The 19,808-nt window shown below is 30.9% G+C and overlaps 2 protein-coding genes and 2 long non-coding RNA genes across 15 annotated transcripts; 3 read left to right on the top strand and 1 right to left on the bottom strand.

The window, feature by feature from the left end:
* The first annotated feature begins 2,785 nt into the window (after positions 1-2,785).
* On the top strand, positions 2,786-4,848 carry LOC107959357 (60S ribosomal protein L10a). Of its 2 annotated transcripts, none has more exons than XM_016895397.2 (6): positions 2,786-2,873; positions 2,998-3,042; positions 3,577-3,796; positions 3,965-4,130; positions 4,259-4,464; positions 4,627-4,848. In XM_016895397.2, the coding sequence occupies exons 2-6, from the start codon at positions 3,038-3,040 to the stop codon at positions 4,678-4,680; spliced, it is 651 nt and encodes a 216-aa protein (XP_016750886.2). In that variant the 5' UTR covers positions 2,786-2,873; positions 2,998-3,037; the 3' UTR covers positions 4,681-4,848. The 2 variants fall into 2 exon arrangements, with proteins under 2 accessions (XP_016750886.2, XP_016750887.2); XM_016895398.2 differs by having other exon boundaries at positions 2,792-2,915.
* Positions 4,849-7,777: 2,929 nt separating this feature from the next.
* LOC107959362 (uncharacterized) lies at positions 7,778-10,107 on the top strand. 5 transcript variants are annotated; one of them, XR_001700810.2, is made up of 5 exons: positions 7,778-7,838; positions 9,293-9,387; positions 9,458-9,524; positions 9,658-9,939; positions 10,064-10,107. It is a non-coding gene; the product is annotated as an uncharacterized lncRNA (long non-coding RNA). The 5 variants fall into 5 exon arrangements; XR_005927018.1 differs by having other exon boundaries at positions 7,803-7,838; positions 9,315-9,387; XR_005927019.1 differs by lacking the exon at positions 7,778-7,838 and having other exon boundaries at positions 8,612-9,387; positions 9,629-9,939.
* Positions 10,108-10,140: 33 nt separating this feature from the next.
* Positions 10,141-10,795, bottom strand: LOC107959359 (protein indeterminate-domain 7-like). The gene is made up of 2 exons (XM_016895400.2): positions 10,624-10,795; positions 10,141-10,515 (listed from the first exon to the last, which is right to left on the bottom strand). The coding sequence occupies exons 1-2, from the start codon at positions 10,763-10,765 to the stop codon at positions 10,340-10,342; spliced, it is 318 nt and encodes a 105-aa protein (XP_016750889.2). The 5' UTR covers positions 10,766-10,795; the 3' UTR covers positions 10,141-10,339.
* Positions 10,796-12,404: 1,609 nt separating this feature from the next.
* Positions 12,405-15,835, top strand: LOC107959360 (uncharacterized). 7 transcript variants are annotated; one of them, XR_005927014.1, is made up of 6 exons: positions 12,405-12,608; positions 12,860-12,934; positions 13,616-13,699; positions 14,758-14,981; positions 15,070-15,223; positions 15,428-15,835. It is a non-coding gene; the product is annotated as an uncharacterized lncRNA (long non-coding RNA). The 7 variants fall into 7 exon arrangements; XR_005927011.1 differs by having other exon boundaries at positions 13,616-14,347; positions 14,444-14,981; XR_005927012.1 differs by lacking the exon at positions 15,428-15,835 and adding an exon at positions 13,818-14,347 and having other exon boundaries at positions 14,444-14,981; positions 15,070-15,366.
* The last annotated feature ends 3,973 nt before the right edge of the window (positions 15,836-19,808 follow it).

Below are 19,808 nucleotides of genomic sequence, written 5' to 3'. Positions count from 1 at the left end.
TTTGTTATTCATACTTTCATTTATATACATGTATATATATCTATATGTAACTATATATATCTATTTATTTATTTTCTTTTAAATTTGTTTGTTTAAAATGTTCTTTCATATATATATACTTTATAATAAGATTCATTTTATTTTATGCATATTATTAATCCTATATTATTTTACACATATAATTTCTTTTAAATTTATTCTCATCTTTTATTATATAATCTTACATAATATATCTTTTAAATTATTATTATTATATATTTTATTGATTCCTATGTTTGATCTATATATATATGCTATTAAATTTATGTATTTTATACACATAGTTTTCTATATATATATACATAGGTAGGTTCTTAAAACTATTATATAATTTGTTGTAAAATTAACTTAATATCGTATGTATTTCTATGTTTTTTTTACAAATGATTATTTTCAAAGTTATTTATGTATATATTTTGTAAATCTATTTTGAGTATTATATCCCATCATGTATTTTATTATCCCTTTATATTATACATAAATTATTTAAGTTATCATGTACGTTGTCAATTTTCAAACGAATTTGTGCTTAAAATACTTCGCATATTATTCAATTCAAATGCTTTACTCTATACTATTTATTTCAAATAATAATATATCTCTAGTTTTTCATGCAAATTTGTCAACCCATATATCATGTGTCTATTCATTCGTCATTATTTTAGAATAGTTTTATACCATATTGCTTCTTCGATTTCAATTTTGTTTTGTGCATCTAATAGTAATCATTTTTTTTATTATGCCATGTATGTTGTCGTTGCATATTTTTTATTCATTTTATTGTTATGTCAATTGCTCCATCCATGTTTAGAAGTTCGATTACATTCGTCTTATATTAGCCTTGCTTGATTATTAGTTTGTTAATTCGCATTGTATCGTGCGTGTGTATTATCCCATATCATGGTTTTTTACTTGGTTTACGAAATTTGGTTTTATAAGGTCCAAATCTTTAAGATTAATTTTGTTTCATTTCAAGTCGCATTAATGCGTTTTAAGCTAGTTTTATGATTATTCATTTAAAAATTCTTTAAAACGAAGGCGATGTTAGATATTTGGCAATTTGCGGAATAGTGCCCTAACGTGCTGGGTTGCAATTTCTCGTTTGCTCAACATAATTGAATGTCCCTTTAGAATTTCATTCATGTTTTCTAAAAACTCTTTAAAACGAAGGAAATGTTCGATGTTTGGCAATTCGGGGAATAGTGCCTATCGTGCTGGGTCGCAATCTCCCGTTTGTTCAAAATAATCGAATATCCCTTTGGAACTTCACTCGCGTTTTCTAAGGCGAGGCAATGTTCAATGTTTGGAAATTCGAGAAATCGTGCCCTACTGTACTGGGTTTCGGTTTTTCGTTGGACTAAATAGTTGAGTATCCTTTTGTAATTTTTTGAATTATAAACTTTCGGAAGTCGAAACAAGAAGAGGTTATTCAAACGCTATTAAAAAGAACCTCATTTCAAAAAACATTTTTAAAATTTTAGACATAAGGACAACATCTAATCGATTTGGTACCAATTTTGGGCGTAATGAGGGTACTAATCCTTCCTCATACATAACTGACTCCCGAACCTGTTTTCTCAAAAGTTCGTAGATCAAAATCGTTGTTTTAGTAAACCAAAATGTTTTATTAAAATAACCAAATTCAGGTGATCCGATCACACCAAAATAAAAAGATCGGTGGCGACTTCATGTTTTATTTTCAAAAAGTCGATTCCCTATTTTTTTCATTAAACATAAAAATTTTTGAAAAAAAAAGGATGGTTTCGACAAGATTTTTTTTCTCAAACTATTTACAGAGACAAGCAACATTTTTGTGATTCTGGGAAACCAACATTGAATGAATCAAAAGATTTTTAAGAAAAGAGAAGAGGAATCAATCGAACTCACATGATGATATTCTTGCAGAAGATCAAGGGCCGAAAAATCTGTTTCTTCATTAGAAGTATGTTTAGCCCTTGGCAAACACTTAAAGACACTGATGTGTGTTTGTGTGTGTGATTCTAAGAAGAAATGTTTTCAGAAAGGAAAAAAAAAAAAAAAGAGATAAGAGCAAGAGTGTCTGCAACCAAAGTTGCAGGCCTAATTTATTAAGAATCAACAAAGATGTGTAGGCAACTTTGCAGACCACCAAGGTTTGGTTGCCAAATGTAAATACAAAATCTGGACTTATCACACGAAATGCTTTTAATTATTCTTAGCAAAATACATGGACTCAAGTTTTTCTTCATACTACAACCTCACCGATATTTGCATGATACAACTCTTCAATTATGTTAAAAAAAAATCCTTGTAATAAATAGGTCATAAATTAATTTTCCACTTTATTGTGCATATGTTACAATTATATCAATAAATTGAATCATTCAATTAAATAGCTAATTCAATTCATTAAGATTAAATAAATCTTGAACACACTCAAACTTAAAATTTTAAAAATTTTAAAGTCTTAACATTTTATTGAGTTAAGATTTGATTCACTAATGAATAAAACTTTTAATGCACTTTGTTATAATTATTTTTTACATTACAAATTTTTAAACTAATTTAAAAGCTTTTTAACTATCTTTTGAAATAATGTGGACATTTTTAATGTCGACATGAAGTCGCCCAATTTTGTTATACTCATTTCAAGGGAAATACGTTTTTTTGGGCTGAACCGATCTAGTACTAATATGGGCCGAATTCAATTTAAGGAAACCAAGCCTGAGACTAAATAAATTGGGTAGACTGCCAATGGCCCGATATCAGTTTTATTATTTCGGCTGACCCGCCTATATATTTTCCCCACTCGAAATCTGGTTAGGTTTTTCTCATCTCTTGTTGGCGGTGCCGGGGTACGTACTTACTACCTCTTTCTCTCTAAACCCTCTTTTACCGTAACGTCCATTTCATCGCGGCTCTAATTTTAATTTTATCTGTTCTTTAAGTTTTTGATGACTTGGTAACCTTGTTTTGCAGGTAAAAGTTTATTGTTTGTGGAAAGAGCAGAGATTCGGAGATGAGGTAATGTGTATTTTGCTATCGATTATTGATTTATGGAATTGAATTAGGAGAGTTTGGGCTCTTTTCTCATTTGCATTTTATAGGATAATCTGTTGGATACTTTCATTGGTGAAATAATCAGTTGCTGATTCAGAGTTGAGGTCTTTTAAATTTTGCTGTTGATTTACTGGTTCGAATTAGAAGCGTGTGTTTTATAAGATAATCTGCTAGGAACTTCTTCTGTGAAATACTTTGAAATGGCGTTTTTGTTAGGTATTCCTATTGTTCACCCTTAGTCAGCACTCAGTGTTTTGTCTCATTGATTAGATTGTGAAATTTAAGTTTTGAATTTGGATTATCATCAGTGTCGGGAATCATTTTGAGATTAATTGGCATGAACTATGCTTTGTTTTGGGGTGTCCTTTTTGTGATTTTGAACTGTTTATGGTGCCTCGAAACCCTTCGTTATACAAATTTATGGAACTTGTGAGGTTGTTTATTGTCTAGTTGTTTATGATTTTCTTTCCTGAAAGATTTTGGAATTCTTATTTACAGTAAGCTTCAGAGTGATGCGCTTAGAGAAGCTATTTCAACCATTGTAGCCCAGTCAAAGGAGAAACAGCGCAAATTTACTGAGACCATTGAACTCCAGATTGGTCTGAAAAACTATGATCCCCAAAAAGACAAGCGTTTCAGTGGGTCTGTGAAGCTTCCACATATTCCTCGCCCCAAAATGAAGATTTGCATGCTTGGAGATGCTCAACATGTTGAAGAGGTGATTTTGCAGCTTTCTTATGTGAAACTTTGTTTATATTTCCTGTAAGAATGTCAACTTAAATTGTTTGGACTTTGATATTCAGCATAAATCTTTGTAATTTGATATAATGTATTTTTTGGACTTTGGTCAAAAAGGGCCAACATAAATTGTTTACTTGTTCTGCAGGCAGAGAAGATAGGTTTGGATTATATGGATGTGGAAGCATTGAAGAAACTAAACAAGAATAAGAAGTTGGTGAAGAAGCTTGCCAAGAAGTATCATGCCTTTTTGGCTTCTGAATCTGTCATCAAGCAAATCCCTCGTCTTTTGGGTCCTGGTCTCAACAAAGCAGGCAAGTGCTGTATAAGAGCATCTGTTCTTGGATTGACCTCCTAAAGCATTGTCGCAGGTCCTAGTTTGTGGATTTTGCATTTATCAGTTCTGACATGAAATTTTTTTTATCTTGCTGTTGTCACACAGGTAAATTCCCAACCCTTGTCACTCACCAGGAATCACTAGAGTCGAAGGTGAATGAGACAAAGGCAATGGTTAAGTTCCAGCTGAAAAAGGTTCTATGCATGGGAGTTGCTGTTGGGAATGTTGCAATGGAGGAGAAGCAGGTCTTCCAAAATGTGCAAATGAGCGTCAATTTCCTTGTTTCTTTGTTGAAGAAAAATTGGCAAAATGTAAGTCTTCTTATCTTTGGTTTGTTTAGGTTGATTGCTTCTTTCAGCATACTGCATATAACATACACACGCATGTTCTTGGTTGAGCATAAATATGTGATTTTGCGATTATTTTCCCGATGCTGATTACGTAAATCTGTTTGAATTTTGTTTTGATTGCAGGTGAGGTGCCTCTACTTGAAGAGCACCATGGGTCCTTCAAACAGGATCTTTTGAGTTTATGTTTTACCTTCTGTTATGTACGGACTGAAAGTAGTAGTGGGGATTTAATACTAAAAGCAGTTTTTTTTCTTCTCTTTTACTTAGAATGTTCAAGTTTATGTTATGTTCTGTTGTTCCCTAGAAGTGTTATGAATATGAGACATTGAAGTTTTGATTTGCTTATCAGCTTGAGTTTTATGTTAGTGTTAAATTGCCATCTAATATTTGCTTAGTCCACACGAAAATCTTCCTTAGCAAATGGTTGGCAATTGGCATCCTTGTTAGGCGTATGGATTTTGACTGCTGATTGTAACCATGTGGTAGAAATCCTGGAATGATACTGGCCTTGGTTTTGATGTGAACTTTTGCTAAATGAAACCAACTAATGTGTCAAAATTTTATTACAGCTTTGAGTGCCTGGTTTATTTGAAACTTGATTTAATTTTGTTTTTAATCATAATATGTAAATAATCTTATTCTACTTTTGAAACGTCGCGTATTAATAACAAGGAAATGTCAAAAATTCCCCTGATGGCAGTGCCTATCCGCTTGCTCAGAGGCGGATATTGTCTTGCGGCTCGTAAACAGAAATGGTCTTTGTGGCTGAGAAAAGAGAATCTATAGGAACGCTTTGACTGTTTGAACGTGTTTGGCTTACAAGCTATTTTATTTTTAATTAATTTTATCTTTTTTAATTTAAAAACAAATATTTTTTAATTAAAATATTGGAAATAATACAAAAATATTATATTGTTTTTATATATTATGTAAAAATGATTGATTATTCTCATTTATATGAAATATTAATATTTTTAAATATTTAAAATAAAATTTTACTAAATAGTAAATAATATTAAAATCATGAAATAAATCTTATTTTATCGAATTAAAGATTAAAAATCTCGAATTTTCATTAACAGTTTGAAATTTCAAAAAACAAAATACGACCAAAAGAGAAATGAAAAAAAAAATTCTTGATTCGCCATGTTCATCGTATGGATGTCTGGTTTAATCTTACGAGCATGGCCCACATCTTTGTTTTGGACACAATTCTGCCCAAGGGCGATTTGTGAAGCCTTGCCAGACGGTTCGGTCATTAAGAAGTATCGACAGTCGCAATCAATTGCCTAACCGTTGACTACCCAATGTCCTTCGCACTTCTTCTGATTTTACTGATGTAAGTGTCATGTTCTTATCAATATGGCCCTGCTTCCTCTTTGGAAAATTTTGCCATCTCTGATACTACAGAAATTTGATTACTTGGTGTATGTGTAATATCCCGAATTAGGGCCTAATCGGAATAGTGGTTTCGTGACCACAAATCCGAGATAGAAATAATTATTTTATAATTATTTTGATGATTATGAGATGATTGCATGATTGTGTGAAAATTTCGTGATGAAATTCTATGCCTAAAGTGCTTCAATTGAAAGTATGGACTAAATCGAATAAGTTGCAAAATTTGCATTCTAGAAATTTTTAGTATGAAATTGTTTTAGAATATTAATGAGGAGGTCTTAAATAGCAATTTGACCAATTTTAAGTTCATGGACAAAATTAGGACATGGAAGGAATTTTTGGAAAGTTTAGTAGTAAGGGTATTTTGGTCATTTAGTTATTAAAATGAATTAAAAACAAAATTAAAAGCCAATTTTTGTCCATCTTCTTCATTAGGCCGAAATTTCAAGGGTTCTCCATAGCTAGGGTTTGTTTCAAGCTTCCAAGCTCCATAGTAAGTGATTCCAAGCCCCGTTTTTAATGTTCTTTACGTTTTTGGAATCCCGGTAGCTCGATTAAGCTTATGTTAGCAATAATTCAACCTAGGGTTTATATTTGGAAAAATACCCATAGGTGAAATTTGTGTATTTTGATGTTTTATGATAGAATATGGGGTTTTAAATTATGTTAGACAACTTGTGCTACTCGGTTTTGAGCGAAAACGAGTAAAAGGGCTTAATCGGTAAAAATACCTAATAGTCATAAGTACATGTTAGAGTGAGAATTTGATGTTGCCATAGAAGAGAAAAGTGATCAGCATGTTGTAAAACATAAGAATAAGGAATAAAGTTTAATCCCGAGCCTAGGGGCAAAAATGTAAATATGCAAAAGTTTAGGGGCAAAATTGTAATTTTGCCAAAATTTGAGTTAAGGATTAATTTGATAGTGTGAGTATTGAATGAGCTAAATGTGTTATTTTAGATCAAGAAAGACGTGGAATCGACCTCAATCGAGGAAAAGAAAAGATTGTGGACTAAATTGCAAAATCTTTGTATTTTGGTACCAAGGTAAGTTCATGTGTAAATAAAGTAGCATAATTGTTATTTTTAAGTTATTGATGTTAATTATATGTTATGCTGAATTTTATTATGAAATGTATGCTTTGTGGTTAATTTCAAATAATATGTAAATTATGTGAGCTACTTGTTAAATATAATTGTTACAGAGTATTGACTTCGGCATTCTACGGAAGACGGCAAGGATAAGTGTTCGAGAAAAATCCCGTTTGAACCTTAGGAATAGATTAGGATACAAGTGACATGTCATTAGGATGGTTGAGCATCCGAACTCGTTGAGTTGAGTCCGAGTTCACTTATGGATGCGAATGTCCGAACTCGTTGAGTTGAGTCCGAGTTCGTGAAATGTAACTAGGCATCCGAACTCGTTGAGTTGAGTCCGAGTTCACTTATGGATGCGAACGCCCGAGCTCGTTGAGTTGAGTCCGAGTTCGCTTATGGGCGGGTTACATGATTGCTTGATTGAATATATGGCACTTATGTGCAAGTTGTCCATGTATCCGAATTATATTCCGATGTGTTCAACGGGTAAAGTTTTACTCAAATGGAGGAATACTCGAGATGAAAAGAGACGTATTGGTAAGTGATGAGAAATGGATATTTTGGACAGGTATGTATTTAACCCTCGGGTTGAGTGTTAATTACAACCACGATAAGGTAATAAGATGATGAAAAATGATTAAAAAATGTGATAAGTGTGTTGATGATATATGCTAATGTTGATTAGTTTGATTGTTTGTTATGTTATTTATTATTTACATATGAACTTACTAAGCATTTATGCTTACTCCCTCCTTCTTACTCATTGTAGTTTTGGACAAGCCAGTTCAGGAGTCGGGATAGGTCGAAGGCTCAGTCACACTATCCGGAAGATTTTTGGTAAATGGCTTGTAAATTTAAGTATGGCATGTATAGCAATATACTTATTTTGTGTAAATGATTTTATGATATGGTGACAGAATGGTTGAGAAAATATTTGATAATGATAAATTATGAAAATGGTAAGTTTAGATTATGTTTGATGTTAAGGAAAACTATTAAGATACTTAGTGCATAAAAACTCATAAAAAGGATGAAATTTGCCATAAACAGAATACTGCAGCAACATTGATGCGAGTTTGAAAATTTACTAAAAATCATAGAAACTGAATTTGGTGATGAACTACATATCAAATTTAAGCTTATTATGTCTAGTTTCACATGAAACAAATGAAACAAGTAAAGGAATTATATGTTAGAAGATATTTGAATTTTAGTGAAACAGAGTTATAGCAGTTTCTGAATCCCCTGTTCCAACTTTAGAAATTCACCAAAAATTGTAAAGATATAATTAGGTGGTGTATTTTATATCCTCAGAATCCTTATTGAGTCTAGTTTTAGTAGAAACAAATCTCATAGTCATATGAATTTTTTACAGAGAGAAATGTAGTTCGTAGTAAACAGAGGTCAGACCAGTCGAGTCCTGAAACAGGGGTAACTTTAACTAATAAACTGTACTAGTTGGCCCAACCAAAAATTCTAGAAGAAAATTAGTAGATAGGTATATGAGTCTAGATTTAGGGAAAATTTACGGATCTTAATTTCTAGTTTCGTAACTCGAGATATGATTTTTCTTGTGACTGTGACGCAAGTAGCTTAAAAGCTGTGAATGTAGAAACAATAATCCAAAGTTCTAAAAAAATGTTAAACTAAGCTTAGTAACACCTCATACTCGACTCCGGCGACGGTCTCGGGCGTGGGGGCGTTACAGCATGGGTTCCTTTCTTTTGCCATGCTTAACTAAAACTCTGAAAGAAAATGTCTTAATATATGATTTGTGCTAAAAAAACTTAAAATGGGCAGGAATCTTTTGTGGTGAGACCAATTGAGAATTGTTCGGTTGCGAAGTTGTTTTATAAGTCTTCCAGACTACTCCCATTAACATATCGGAGTCAGAGTGGAACTGTTGACACATGATTTTCCTTTTTTATTCAACTACGATTATCACATATGATTACCCCATTTAATTGCTTGATGATGGATCAAGCAGTTGGACAACATTTTTAACAATTGGCATGTCCTTCTTGGTGTTTACAAGCTTGCATAGTACAAATTTTATTATCAGCATATTTACTCACGAATTTTCTGAACACTTATAGATATAATTATGAATTTGAAATTTGAAATTATGTTTTTTTTCTAATTCTTAAAAAATTTCGTATCTCTTGCTTATTTTGTACCAAAACAATAGGATAGAACCTTGATATGTAAAATATCAATAAAATCTTAATGTGTTCAACGTAGATTGGTTTAGCCGATCTATCTAACCAGAAAACAATTTCATGTTGGCAAAGTAATCTCTGTGGCAAGTTTCAGTCTCTGTTGAAAAAGGCGTGCTATGGAAGAAGAAGACGAAGAAAACACATTCTAGGATTGGGACCTCTTCCAGGTCTTTCTCCTTTTCCTTGAACTGCTTATCCAACATCGTATAATTCTAAGATCACTGAAAACTGTAACAGTGAACTTATTTTCCTGATGATGCAAACATTGCCATCATGAAAGAGCTTGGAGTGATAAGTACATCTGGTAAGTCACTGATCCGATGTGTGATATCATTACTTAGAGCAACGCAATATTTCGAATTCTATAGCATAATACATACCCTGAATCATTTTGCTACCGTCTTGAAGAACTAATCTTACAGCATGTTTGGCTGAAGGTAATGACTATGCCATTACATGCCTGTTACAAGCCTATTCGGTACGTCTACATAAATCGACATTTGGTTCACTAGAATACCCTATTACGGGTCTATTCCATTCCGGGCCTAAGCATAAATTTTAGGGGATTTCTATTCCCTTCCCTCTTCACCGTTTAGTTATTCATTGCTTGAAGAACCCTCTTTTACCCTTACCAAAATTTCACCTCAAAAACACTCTCAATCGGCAGCCATTTCACGTACCCTTCGACTCCGGCATTCCTCCCTTTCATCCAAGGTCAGGTAAACATTTTTGCTTCTGCTTCCTTCATCATCTTAAATTGAACTTTGTCTTTTGCCTTTTCATTTTTGTTTTATGGTTAAACGGGTGTGTTCCTTACTGATTCATTGAAAGAAACAATGGCAGAGCCTTGAAGAAGTAGAGTATCTCGACGTTCTCACTGAAACCGGTAAAAAAATCGACGTTTCCAAGCCCAGGCACGTCCCTTCATTCTTGTCCATTTCTGGATTATCTGTTTTTGATCTTTCAACATAAAGGATTACTTTACAACTGGCTCTTTTCTTTATTTTCTGTACTGTCTGTTGCTTACTCTTAGCAGAAATCATGTTTTGCAGCTTCTGTAAATTGGGTTTGTTATTTGCAGCTTTTGTAAATTGGGTTTGTTAGAACCTTTGAGATTAGTTAAGCTGGTTCCTTGTTATTTTCATTTTTGTTGATTTGTTGATTTTGGTAGTAATAGCTTAATTGAAGCTGAAGGTTCTGGTCTCTTTGAAGCCCTTTGTTGCAGATCTCACACACAAATCTATTTGTAGCCATTAGTGTTTTAGGTGACAAAGCTATCACTTCTGCATCTGGGTCTGATTCAAAACAAAAGTCTTAGTTAAGAAAACAAATTAAAAAAAATAAAAGTAATAAAAGTAACGATGTTTTAAGATAAGGGTTGTGAAGTTTGAACCCAAACAAACCTGGATTGCCTGGTTGGTTCCTCTTTCTCTTAACTGGCTGAGCTTGAGCTGATGGGTTACTAAAGTATTGTTGAGAATAGTTGGTTCCACCAGCAGCTGAAGAAACACTGGCTTCACCAGATGCACAAGTCAAATTAGACATATTCTCTTCCAAAACTTCTTGTTGTTGTTGGTGGACTATATAACCTTTCATATCATCTTCTCTTAAATAACCATGGATCTTGGTTACAGAAAATCCATAGATAAAAAACAAAAACCTTAGGTGATAAAAGAGAAAAGGAAAATATAGATGTTAGTTATGGACTCAAGTAGCATGAATAAAATTAAAAATATATTTTGCATAAACTTTTATATTAGATTTGACATTGATTTTGTTATGCATCTTAGTAATAATTCACTCATATAGTACTGAAAGTACTCTTTTGTTTAATTTCCAGTTTCTTTTATATTTAGACATTTTACCCCTGAGTTTAGTTCTAAGCCTCCATAACTTGTTTCATTATCCCTAGGCCAAAAAGGAAGAAAAGCTATTTATTTTATCTACCTAGCCAAAAAAATCTATGGGAACAAAACGAAAATGCGGAAGCATGCTTAATTTGTTTATATACAGAAAAAAAAAAGCTTTGATTTGATAGCCATTTGCTGCATGATTACGGATAAATAGATCTATAGAGTACTTTTTTCAGAAAGATTTTTTATTATGTCATCTTATTAGTTTAATTTCAAATTTGTGTTATTGGGAAAAAAGATTAAACAAATGAAATTGAGTTTATTCTGTATTGACAAAGTTAGCTGCCGGTTTATTCATTTTCTCTAACCTAAATTTTGCAGTCTTAAGCAGCTCATTTCAATGAGTATTAAATTGGTAACAAAGCCGGCATTTCCAAGCCCAGGCACGTCCCTTCATTCTTGTCCATTTCTGGATTATCTGTTTTTGATCTTTCAACATAAAGGATTACTTTACAACCGGCTCTTTTCTTTATTTTCTATACCGTCTGTTGCTTACTCTTAGCAGAAATCATGTTTTTGCAGTTATCAAATTGGAAAATAGTAGGACAACTTAATTTAAGCTATACTTGTTATTTGCAGCTTCTGTAAATTGAGTTTGTTAGAACCCTTGAGATTAGTTAAGCTGGTTCCTTGAAAATGGTAGTAATAGCTTAATTTGTTGATTTGATATAGGGTAAACGGTGCCTAAAACCAGTGATGCAAAGTCAATCTGAATTCTAAGTAGATTATTATTATGAGGTATAAAAAAAAAAAAAGACAAAGGAAGGGGTTGCCAAATGCCAGAGTGTAGCCTTTCCAGCACAAGTAGAATACCATGTTTTAATAAAAACAAAAGTTCAAAGTCTTCCAGTTTTTATTAGGTCTAAACAGTCATCATCTTATGAGATCTATGTTCATACAGTATTGACAAAGTCAGCTGTCGGTTTATTCACTTTCTCTAACCTAAATTTTGCAGTCTTAAGCAGCTCATTTCTATGCATATTAATTCGGTAAAAATATTATGAAAATCTCCGGTTGGATCTAGTAAATGCTAAAACAGGTTTTACTGCAAAAGTAATCTGGCGAGAGTTGCTTTTCCAGACTACTTTTTTTTTCCCAAGATTATATATTTATTCAATTCTTCACCAGCAAAGCTAGTGAGGCATACATTTGATATCAAAAATTTCATTTTGAGTATTATTTGGTGTTAGAGGTTGCTTATGATCTCTGTACTGGCATTTCTCTATAATGGTAGTTTCTTGATATGTAACTCATTGTGATCTTTTTGCAGGGGAGATGTCCATCGAGAAATTCATATGTGCTCTTCTTCTTAGCTTCATGAATGCACAAATCAATTAAAACTCAGAGCCATTTGTTTGCTTGAAATAGCCATCTTCATTGGTGGAGAAAATTTCATTGTAGTGCTATAATCTTTCTTTGCATTTGCTGTTTCCCCTGCAAGGTGTAGGCTTATTGATGTTCTGGGCATTGTTTAGGTAAGTTTTCATGCACTGGCATAACATGGGTATGCATGCCCCCATTTAAGTGCATTTGTCATGTATCTTTTTTGTTCTCTTGCAAAATGTTGTTTATGTGCTATATTTTTTGGCTGTAGGTTTTGACCTGCAGTTTGATGATGCATCTTAGTTATTTAAATTCATTTATTTATTTTAGATGTTTGCCACTTTGTTAAATAATTATTTTCAAAATTTTAATAGGCTCAATTCCTTTTTGCTATCATGATCAGGTGATGATATTAGTCCAGACCGACTGCAGTTGGATATCTACTCATCCAATCACGACTAAATTTAACAGGCTATTGGTAAGGCTGAGAGGCTAATTTGTTACGGAGATGTATTTCCAATTTTTTCCCCAGTCCAAAAGATATAGAGTGTTGAATTTTTTCCCCAATCTTGCTCACTTTATAATGTATTACAATGTGGGAAAGCACGTTACTCACTCTATAAAAAAACATAATAAATAGTAGTGATTCATATAAAGTGAAAAATTCCTTGTAAACTTGATAAAAAAGCAATGACACCACCACTTTTTTTTTTTGGAAGGAAAAAGAAAATGGATGTATTTAACTTTTATAATAATAACTTAATAACTCTTTTTCTATTACTTATAATAGTTTTATTTTTATATACAATAAAAAATAATAATAATTATATTTTTATAAATATAATGTTATTATAAAATTTAGACAAAAATAATATAATCTCGGTAGATATAGAAATTGGTCATCAATCAACTTTTAAAGATTGAATTGAAGGTAAATTAAAGATCGAATTTTTAAAAGGTAAATTAAAAAGTTTCATATAATATATGTATATTTCTATAACATTGGAAATTATGTAATTTAGATGTGGATGTATTTTAAGATTAGATGTTCATTATTAATTTCTTTTTTAATGTTCAAGACATTATTATTTGTTAAACAAAAAGTCAATTTTGTTGAATGAAATTTGATAAATATGTATTGTTCATTTTTCTTTGACAGTGTGTTATTGCTCCCTCTTCTTCTTTGGCTTGCTTGATTGCTTATTTCACTCACAGTTGAGCTTCTTGTATTCACTGAACCACTGTAAGTTCTTTAGAAATTAAATTCTTTGATTTTGTTTTACTGTTATTGAAATTAGTTTTGAAGAAATGTGACCTTTTTACTATGATTTGAAGATATGTAACACTTTAATATCTTGCAGTAATGGCTCGTCTGTCTTTAATAGTACAAAGTCAGAGGCGTAAAAGAATTGGTCTTGCATTGACAATATGGTTGCAAATGTGTACAGTTGCGAGTTGGTTCTTACTTTCATTGGGTGTCATCCATAGCCTACATACTTATAGACTAAGGATTAGATCCTATATTTTAGATTTTTATGCAAAACAAGATTATGTGAAAAGACTTGTATATGCTAGTGACGAGACCTGTATTGAACAAGTTAGGATGAATAGAATTACATTTTTTAAACTATGTGAGATGTTACAAACTTTAGGGGGATTGAAGTCGTCAAGGAACATGTTTATTGATGAGCAAGTGGCAATGTTTTTACATATCATTTCTCATCATATTAAAAATCGAGTTATCAAGCATCACTTTAATAGGTCTGGGGAAACCGTTAGCAGATCATTTCTCAATATTTTAAATGCTGTCATACGCTTACAAGATGTACTATTTAAAAAGGCAGAGCCAATTACAGCTAATTCTACAGACTCAAGGTGGAAATGGTTCAAGGTATTGGAGTGAGTTCTATATATAGCTCGTACATAATTTAGTTGATTTAGATTTAAATATAGTATCATAACTCAAGGTTTTATACATGTGATATAGAATTGTTTAGGTGCTTTAGATGGAACCTACATCAAGATTAGAGTTTCAACAGTTGATAAATCTAGATATCGAACGCAAAAAGGTGACATAGCAACAAATATGTTAGGTGTTTGTACACCTGATATGCATTTTGTTTATGTTCTTCCTGGTTGGGAAGGTTCTGTTGTTGATAAACGGATTCTTCGAGATGCCATTAGTAGGAGACATGGATTAAAAGTTCCTCATGGTAAAGTGCAAAATTAGAGGACTTTGAATAAATCTTTAATATCATGCTTTTTTGAGAAATTAATCATGACAAATAATTTTTTTTATAGGTTGTTATTATCTAGTTGATGTTGGATACGCAAATTGTGAGGGATTTCTTGCACCTTTTAGAGGACAAATATATCATTTGAATGAGTGGCGTCAGGGTTACCAGCCAAGTACTCCGGAAGAATTTTTCAATATGAAACATGCTTCAGCGCATAATGTTATTGAAAGATGCTTTGGGTTATTAAAACTTAGATGAGGAATACTTAGGAGTCCATTATTCTATCCTGTAAGGGTGCACAATAGAATCATTATTGCATGTTGTTTGCTTCATAATTTTATTCGAACTTATATGAGTCTTGATCCTATTGAAGCAGAGTTGGGAGAAGGATTACCTAGTAATGTGATAGATGACGATGAACCGAATATCGTAAATATTCATCCATCGGATGCATGAGCTAGTTGGAGGATGGAGCTAGCCAACCAAATGTTTGATGAATGGCAAGCATCTAGAAATTAGTTAGGTTTAAGGTAAAAGTAGTAAATGTTAATTTATTTATGTTATTTCATGTATCTAGTTTAAGAAACTTTGATGGTGTTTGAATTGTTTTTTGTATTGTACTAGACTTGTTGAATTATAATTTATTTTCTATTGATTCATCATGTGTTATAATTTTATAAAGTGTTGACTTTTTGATTCATAATATTGAACTTATGTTTAAAATTTTTTTTAAGATAATTATGTCAGGTTTTTCACAAGCAAATGTTTTTTCCCAAAATTCTCGAGGAACCAAAACGAAATGGCTTCTAGAAGAAGATGCTGCGTTGGTTGCCTGTATAGTCGATTTGCACAATGTTGGAACCTTTAATGCTGATAAGAGATTTAAAGATGATTATTTAAATGAGTTGGAAAAAATGTTAGAAAAATTTTTTGTGTTGATGATATTTTGGTAACTTTCTATATTTGTAATATTTAGATGGTATAATGACATGATAGAATGTCATTACAATGTTGTAACTTTTTGAGGTTGTAAAACTGTATAACATATGGATTATGACATATAAACTAATGAAATCATGTAACTTTTTGTTAATATATGAATATTATGTTTGGATATGAAATATAATTCTCAAGTTATTTAGTATTTTTAATTTTTTTATTGTAGAATAATTAAATTATTTATTTCAATAATGATATTTTAGCACATTAAATAGGTAGTGCAGTTTAAAAATAATAAAGTAGATTATTTATTATTTTTATAGTATTATATATTATGATTTTTTAATTCATATAATAATAATTATATATATTATTTTATTAAATTATATTTAATAATTATGTTAAAATATGGTTAAATTATTTATTATTTTTATTAAATTATTTTTAATAATAATCTTATTAAAATTTAATAACAATAACAATAATCATCTACCTATAAAAAAATTTTGCTAAGTGTATTCTGGTTATTTTAGTTTTTTTCTTATTTTATTACAACATCATTCCATTCAACCAAACACAAGAATACTATTAGAGTTCTATTCCATTCCATTCAACCAAACAGTTGAATTACTAATTACAGCTCTATTTCATTATAGCTCTATTCAATTATAGTTCTATTCTATTACAATGAACCAAACATACTGTTAGTTTGAGAGGAAGAAAAGGATGTTTTGCCATAGGAATAGGGTTTTGGTGCACTAAGTTGCAAGCCATCATATTTATAGGGCTATTTGGGACCAGCTATTGATTATCATATCTATCTTTTAATTTAAAAAAGGTAATTAATTTTGGCAGTAGTATATCTTCCATATATGGATTCTTTCCTTGTTAAAAAATTTAATGTTAATATGCTAATATAAATATTTCAAAAATTAGGATATATATTAATACCAAAAACATTATATTTTTAACTTAAAAGAGAGATACATGAAGGGTAAGGTGAGTGTATTAGGTAACTTTTGCTATATGTTGTTTTGTGCCGAGTATGTCAGATTTATTTCCAAATATTTAATTCTCACAAGAACACAATGTGCATCCTTATAACGAAAGATTAGATATATAGAATACACATTACTATCAAAACACTATTTTTTTACTCAAAAGATAAAAACAACCATGAATAGTAAGGTGCGTCAATTAATAAACTCTTTATGTATTTTTATGTCTTTTGTGCTAAGTATGGCATGTTTGTATCAAAATATTTAATTCTCATATATAGAAGATACAATAATATAAAAAAACATTGCATCCTAACCCAAAAGATAAAGACAACCATGAACGGTGACGTGCGCCTCTTTGACAACATTTGTTGTATGTCTATCTTTTGTGCCACCTATGGCATGTTTATAATGGTGGTAGAATTGTTTATTCTTAGTATGGAATGTACACATGCCTTTGGTGCCATATGGTATCTTTATCTGAATCACTATAAACATGCCATATGGCACACAAGATATATATATATAAACTATACTTAGAATGCATTAAAATGAATTCTTCTCTTAATAGTTTTGTTGACCACTGAAATGGGAGAGATGACAAAGGTGTTGGTCGGGCCACTAAGAAAGTTCGGCGACAAGTGGTGAGGGCAATAAGGTTATAAATGATCCAATGGATGGATAGTTTTTTTAAGGATAAATTTATTGGCGGGACTTCGAAGGATAAATTTAAGGTTGGACCTGAGGCTGTTTTGAAGTGCAGTCGTCCAGGGCCCATAAATAAAAGGGATCCAAAAAATATTTATTTCATTAATGATAAAAGGGGCGCCAAAGATAAAAATACCTTTAAAATAATATTTATTTTAGATAAGAAAGATTTTTAAATATTATTTGTTGTTTGGTATAAATAATAGACCTTTAGGGTGTCCAATATCAATGGAGTAAAAAACTCAACAAGTGATCTAAATTAATGCCAAGTGTTTTTTAATTATTATTTTATTATACTCTAAAAACATATGACATCAATCCAGATAGAATATTTTTACTCTAGTAACAATATATAAAATAATTTTCTTTTTTAATAAATTCACAAGTAAATTGAGGTTGGATTAATTCATCATATAGTTAAGTAAAATTCTTCAATAATAATAGTACTAATAGATTTTTTTTCTTACTTGAATACAAAATTTATATTTTTTCGACACATTAAAATCGAAAATTATGAATTCAAGCCATAGATTGATTTTTTCTTTCCTCCAACTTCAATTCTCTTGAATCCAATATGATATTCATCCTCACCATAGTCTTCTTGTCACTTTTTTCTCTTGGAGGCTATGAAAATTCTTTTGATTTCTAGGTGAAAATGATGAATTTTGATGGAAAAGACCAAATTGAATAAAGCTCAAAACTTCTTATTTTTCTCTCATGGCCGACGAGAACATGGAAAAATGATAGATTACGTTTTTCATTTTTTTCATTTATTTATCCATTAATTAATTAATAAAAAATATCTAATAATAAAATAAGTATAAAATAATAAAATATTTCAACCAATTATCTTTCAACACCGAATAATCCATAATTATTACACTTTTGAGTCATTGCTCATTTTTGAAAAAATTACAATTTAGTCCCTATCATTTATTCTCTTATTTAATTTGGTCCATATCCAAGAAATTTTTTAAATTTTAGTTTTTTTTTTAATTTGAGGTATTCTTAGTTTTGGTCCTTTAGCTTTTCCATATTTATCTTTGACTCATTAATTTTGAATAAGTACAATCAAGCCACAAGATTTTTTTTATATTTTTATGATTTAATCCCTACCTTAAATTAATACTCATGTCATATTTCATGATTAAACTTCCTTTTCTCCATCAATTTTTGTCCTTGTACATGCTTGTAAATTATATTTCTGAACCATCATTCCCACAGCATAAGATTGTAAAAGATAAGCTAGAGAAAAAAATTATTCAATTGTCATTTCATATCAGTGATGTTAATTCTTGAATCTGCATGATAATCTATATTTGTCCAAATTCAAGCATTTTCCTTTCTCTAAGACATACTTCTGTTTAATTTAAGGTAGCATAAACAAAAATATCGTACAAAATTTAAAAATTCCACTTCCTTTTATTTTCCTTTCTCTTTTTTGCTTGCCATAATTTACCTTGTTATACAAAATTAGAAATATTTGAATGTACTTTCATAAATAATTTTTTTGTGTATTTGATTACTTCATGAGTTAACATCATTTTCTCTCTCTTTTCTGACGAATATATCTGAATTTCCTGTTTATTTACAGACAAATGCTTGATTATTTTAGAATTTATTTTGCTAATAGATTGCACTTCTTAGTTTGTATTTAATTGAGGACATGGAAGGCTATTAAAGAATGTACAATTTCATAGTGACGTTGTACTTATAGTTGATTAATTCAATAATAATGCAATTTCATGATGGCAGTGTACGAGTAGTTGATCAATCCAATCAAAAATCAATTTCATGGTGATATGGTGAACTATGTGGACATTTTCAGTCTTTGTTGGAGACAAGCAAGGGTTTAAAAGAGATAGAAAACATATGGTAGTATCCAAAGGAAATTTTACCCCTTATCCATGTTTCTCTTTTTCCTTGCCCTTGAAATTGTAACAATGGACTCATCTCCCCAATGACACAAACATCCCCTTCATCAATTACACTCATTGCTAACCATGAATGTAATTGGAATGGTAAGTTTATGATAAGGATATGTGTAAAATAGGATCATAAGTTTGTCCAAATCACGGATTTAATCTGAAACTCTAAACAAAGGAGGAAAATTAAATTTTGACTAAAACCTAACAATCAAAGTTAGATCTAATTTAATAAACGGCAGCAAGTAAAACAAATTTAATAGGTAAGAAAGAACAAGTAAATCAAATTGAAAAATTAGGGTTATTAAGAGTTCAAGTCGGTTTGAAATATAAGACTTGTTTTTTTTTATGAATTTGGAACAATTCAAGACTACCAATTAAGAGAAAACAATAGATTAGAACAAATTTGGAAGAATAACAATTAAAATGAATGAAATTAGAAGAAAAGATCCAAATAAGATTTGGCCGGCCAAGAAAAATGAAAACCTAGGTATTTGGAGTGATTTGGGTGGTTTTTGATGAAGAAGAAGCTATTGAAGGGAGAT

The sequence above is a fragment of the Gossypium hirsutum genome, chromosome A05 (genome assembly GCF_007990345.1).
Source record: "Gossypium hirsutum isolate 1008001.06 chromosome A05, Gossypium_hirsutum_v2.1, whole genome shotgun sequence".
Classification (NCBI taxonomy): Eukaryota; Viridiplantae; Streptophyta; class Magnoliopsida; order Malvales; family Malvaceae; genus Gossypium; species Gossypium hirsutum.
The sequence above is the reverse complement of the archived record's forward strand: the minus strand, read 5'-3'. Positions and strand labels throughout refer to the sequence as shown.